This window comes from Microtus ochrogaster, chromosome 16 (assembly GCF_000317375.1).
Source record: "Microtus ochrogaster isolate Prairie Vole_2 chromosome 16, MicOch1.0, whole genome shotgun sequence".
In the NCBI taxonomy this organism is placed as follows: Eukaryota; Metazoa; Chordata; class Mammalia; order Rodentia; family Cricetidae; genus Microtus; species Microtus ochrogaster.
The window spans coordinates 7,973,146-7,977,872 of NC_022018.1; the positions used below are offsets into that span (position 1 = coordinate 7,973,146).

General features: G+C 46.6%; 1 protein-coding gene across 1 annotated transcript in view; it reads left to right on the forward strand.

The window, feature by feature from the left end:
• Positions 1–463: 463 nt before the first annotated feature.
• Positions 464–4,727, forward strand: part of Slc3a1 (solute carrier family 3 member 1) — a 35,462-nt gene continuing 31,198 nt past the window's right edge. Inside the window, exon 1 of the mRNA XM_005354696.3 lies at positions 464–890. Coding sequence (XP_005354753.1) covers positions 464–890 — 427 coding nt within the window. The remainder of the gene's footprint in view (positions 891–4,727) is intronic.

The following is a 4,727-nucleotide window of genomic DNA, read 5'->3' on the forward strand; positions in this document are numbered from 1 at the left end:
TGATATAGTCATTTTCCTTAGCAGAATGTCCCCACATTCCATCCATTCTGTAGTATATGTCAAACTTAGTTCCCCCTTTCAGGTTGAATAATATTCTGCACATCTTTTTCATATTTTGTTTGCCCGTCTCTCTGGGTCGCCTCCACCTTTGTAGTTTTGTAAACAGTATTGCTGTAGGCAGTTGGTACTCACACAAGTAGCATCTTACAGTGCTTGGAACCCTGTCTCCTCCCCAGCTGCCTCCTCCTGCATGTATTGTTACTGTAGCTGAGTCAGCCATCCGGTATAAAGATAATTTTTACCCCCGACCCTCTTTGCTCTTTCTTCCTTGGCTGGGCAAAGTCCAGCCAGGTTTATTTATAAACCATTCAAAGCTCATTTAACAAGCCACAGCACTCAGCAAGCCGCCTTTTCAGCCGAGTCCCTGCTGGAAAGCACCGGAAAGAGGAGTAACAGGGTAGGCATGGATGAGGATAAAAGCAACAGAGACTCCATCCAGATGAGTATGAAGGGATGTCGAACGAATAATGGATTTGTTCAGAATGAAGACATCTCAGAGCAGGACCCAGACCCAGACTCCAGGGACACCTCACAGCCCAACGCTGTGAGTATCCCTGCTCCAGAGGAGTCCCACCCCAAAGCCTTGCGGCCCTATGCCGGGATGCCTAAGGAGGTGCTGTTCCAGTTCTCCGGCCAGGCTCGCTACCGAGTGCCCCGGGAGATTCTCTTCTGGCTCATCGTGGTTTCCGTGTTCCTGCTCATTGGGGCCACCATAGCCATCATCGCCATCTCTCCAAAATGCCTTGACTGGTGGCAGGCAGGTCCCATGTACCAGATCTACCCGAGATCTTTTAAGGACAGCGACAAGGATGGGAATGGAGACCTGAAAGGTGCGTGTTAGGAGCTCAGAACCAACCAGGGGAGGGTAGTTTGTTACTCGGATACCTAGTTTCCTTGAAACTGTTTAGTGCTGGGTAGTGCGGTAATCACATTCAGGATGACTGGCACCCTTGTCCCTGGGGTTATCCAAGCTGCACTCAGAAGCCGGCAAGCCTTGCCCTAGATGCAAGGCTGTTTGCTGAAGACCTGGGAGCGAAAAGGTTTAATCTCTTGCCCACTAAGCCGATGCACATCTTCATTCACTTGTTAATCCTCCTAAAACCACTGACTTTGTGGCTACATGTTTCTGTTGAGACTGCCCTTTCTGGTATAGGACATAGCTCGTCTGGCTGGGAGTTTATTGATAAATACATCACGTTATACAAACGTGATGTCGCCTTGAGAGAAAGACTATCTTCAAGTTTCAGTCCTGAGAAATAAGAGAAGGCTGGAAGGCCCAACAATGTGTTAGCTGCTAAAGAAAGGGTTCTCTAGAACAATACCCATATTAGTGGAAAAATAAAACCAAAAATTTGCATTTTTAAAGTTAAACTAATAATGTTTCATAAGTAAGTACGTATCCTTATAATTCAGTGCTCCTTCCGGCCATATTAAAATTGAAACTGCCTGACCGTGGGTATAAACTGGATTGGTTGGTAAAGTCAACAGGGTTGCTACAGTGAAAAGGCCGGGTGCTATCCTGCTGGCCTCTAATACCAGACCTCAGGAGGTGGAGGAAGGAAGATTGCCGTGAGTTCAAGGACGGACTGGGTTCCTCCCTCCACTCCCCCAAAAATCAAAACCGAAAGAGAGAAAGAGGGAGGGAGAATGGATGAAAACAGGGTGCAGTAAAAAGAAATAAACTAACAAGAAAGTTTTTTTTTTTAACAATGATGATTTGTTTAAAGAAAACAGCAAGATGATATGATAGAGTGTGAGAAGGGATGGCCTAATCTGTTTACAATGCTACATGTTCTAAACCCCCAACTTTTCCTAATAACTAATGAAAGCCTTTTTCTTTTTTTGGACTTCACCTCACCCCTTCCAGTTTGCCCTCTCCCTCCCTCTCTGCCTCTTTCCCCATATGCTCAGTGCCTACTGCACTCTTGTACAGTCTTCTTCCGGCGTGACTGTCGGAGACTAGTGTATCTGTCCTGTAAGGTGCAGCTCGAAGCCACTGCCTTCGATAGTCTCTGGGTTACACCTCCATCATTGCGCTGGCACTGCGGACGTTTGTGGCCTTGGCACTGCCTGTGTGCACCAGCTGCATCATAGCCCCCAACACAGCATAAACCCAGGGACACACTTCCTACCTCCTGGCTGCCTTCCTAGGCTGCTCCTAGTAGTCCCCAAGTTCCCACAAGCATGCAGTTTCTACTTAGTTCTTGTGTGTTCATTTCTGCTTTTTCTTTGGGGGAACAGCTGCTTCCTGTTACCCCATAGGTACTGGTCCTCAAGGTCAAGGATCCTGTTGCTTCTGAAGAAACCACCTGGGTTTGGTTTTAGGGGTTTTGTTCTGCCTCCCCAAGTGTAGGACTGGGACCTCCAGTCCCTTAGTATCCCTCCATCCCTTAGTATCCCTCCATCCCTTAGTATCCCTCCATCCCTTAGTATCCCTCCATCCCTTAGTTTTCCTCTCTTCTCTTTTTCCTCCCTCCCTTCCGTGTGCTGGAGCAGACACCTGCCTCCCCTCTCCTGCTTCTGTATACTCAGCCCTGGGCTTGCTTCTGGTTTAATGGAAGTGTTTCTGTTGCCTATTGATACTCTGACATGTGACAGCCAACTGTAAAGACAACACAAATAAACAGTATATAAATAAATAAGTGGCACTGGAACCACTTAGATCCCGCTGGTGCTGGTGCTGGAGTGAGCCTGGGCCCTGGCAGCCCGAACAAACCCAGCTCAGTCCCCGCTCCCAACAGGCCATTTCAAGAGCGATAGAGAAAGGCAACAAAGGAGATTGATTCAGTAGGGCCACACCAGGAAGAAGTCCATGTTCAGGGCTCCTGACGCAAAGCTTAGGTTCGCATAGAAGGCAAGAGGCCAGTCAGCTAAGCAGTACTGGCAAAGGTGTGGTTCCATCTGTGATTGACTCATCATTCTACAGACCCGTCATCCTTCCTGGTGTTCCAGCAAGTGCTCAGAGCTAGAAGTCCTCCCCAGGAGACAAGCTCCCTCTGTGGCTGCACCAGGCTTCAAGCTTTTCCTTCTCCCAGCAAGAGGTTCTTTTTCCCTCCCTGCGGGGTGGGAGGGAGATGCTAATTCCTTTGGGACCCTTGTTTCAGTAGTGGTAATCAAAGTGTGTCTCTAGAATGTTTTCTGCCAGGGCTCAGGTGACTCTGTGCTTTGGTCTCCTGCTTGCTGAGGTGTGAGTTCTGACATACTTTGGGAAAGCTCACGGGAGACACAGAGAAAACTAGGGGCTCCAGTCCCCACATCTGTGTTTAGGACCATGAAGGAAAAGCCACAGTAGCTAGTCATCCCAGCTCAACTTCCCTAGGCCTCCCCTGCAAGCCTAGACCTCTTATGTATGAACTCCTGCCTTCCTACTAAGTGAACCGGGGATTGGCCCTCAGACACCGCTCTAAAGACTGCCTGGGAGAAGAACATGAAGCCTGGCAAATACTAGCACCTGTCTTCTACCTCGGCGCTAGATTTTTGCCAATCCTTCTTCTCCACGTAACAGGTCTCACTATTTGCTCAGTAATTTACTCATTTATTGTGCTGGAACCCAGACTTACCCTGCGAGACCCCACCTGGGACTTTCCTCATCAGCTCCTCTGCCTCAGATGGTCAGGGCTAACACCCTGGTCCATAAGGCACCTTGCACATCTCCATCCAGTCCAGCATCACCCCATGCCTGCCTCTTTACATTGCTGTAGCATCACCGTGCAAGGTTTTGGGTTTGTTATTTTTAAAGGTAAAATCTATTTTAATATGTTTTGTTTACCCAATGCCTTTTCTGTATCAGTATATCAGCATAAAATATTGTTGACATATTTTGAATTCTTCCTTTTTGTACCATGTCTTAAAAATCTGGTTTGTGCCTTCTGTTCCCTCCAGCGCATCTCAACCCAGATGAGCCATATTATAATTTCAGTAGCCACATGTAGCAAATTGCTTTGGTATGGACAAGTGCCTTCCTAACTATCTGGACCAAATGTTACTTAGTTCCTTGGCACCTAGCTCAGCACCTGTTGTGAAACACCTACAATCTTGATTATAAAGATGAAAATCGCTGGGCAATGGTGGTGCACATATTTAATCTCAGCACTCGAGGCAGAGACAGGTAGCTCTCTGTGAGTTCAAGGACAGCTTAGTCTACAGAGCTAGTTCCAGGACAGCTAGGACTGTTACACAGAGACACCCTGTCTCAAAAACAAAACAAGACAAACAAAAAAAAAAACCGATGAAAATTGAGATCAAACCAATGTAGCTCAGGTAGAGAGGGCTTGCCTAGCTCTGCATTTGATCTCTCTCGCTGCATAAACTAGGCATGATGCTCCATGCTTGTACGTAATCCCAACACCATGTGTGCTGAGCCTGTGTGTGTGTCTGTGTGTCTGTGACCAGTGCAGAGGCAGGAAAATCAGAAGTTTAAGGTCATTCTGGGTTACACAGTAAGTTTGAAGCCAGCCTGGATGGTATACTTGAGACCCTTTCTCAAATGAGTGTGTGGGTGTGTGTACACACTGTATATTTATGTATGTATGTATGTATATATATTATACATAATATATGACATTAAAGAATTTTAAAATAAGTATTTGTATTAAAGGCAAAAAGTTATGCTAGGAGATTGATACTATTCACAGAACTAGATTACTGTCTGAATTTTACTCAAATTC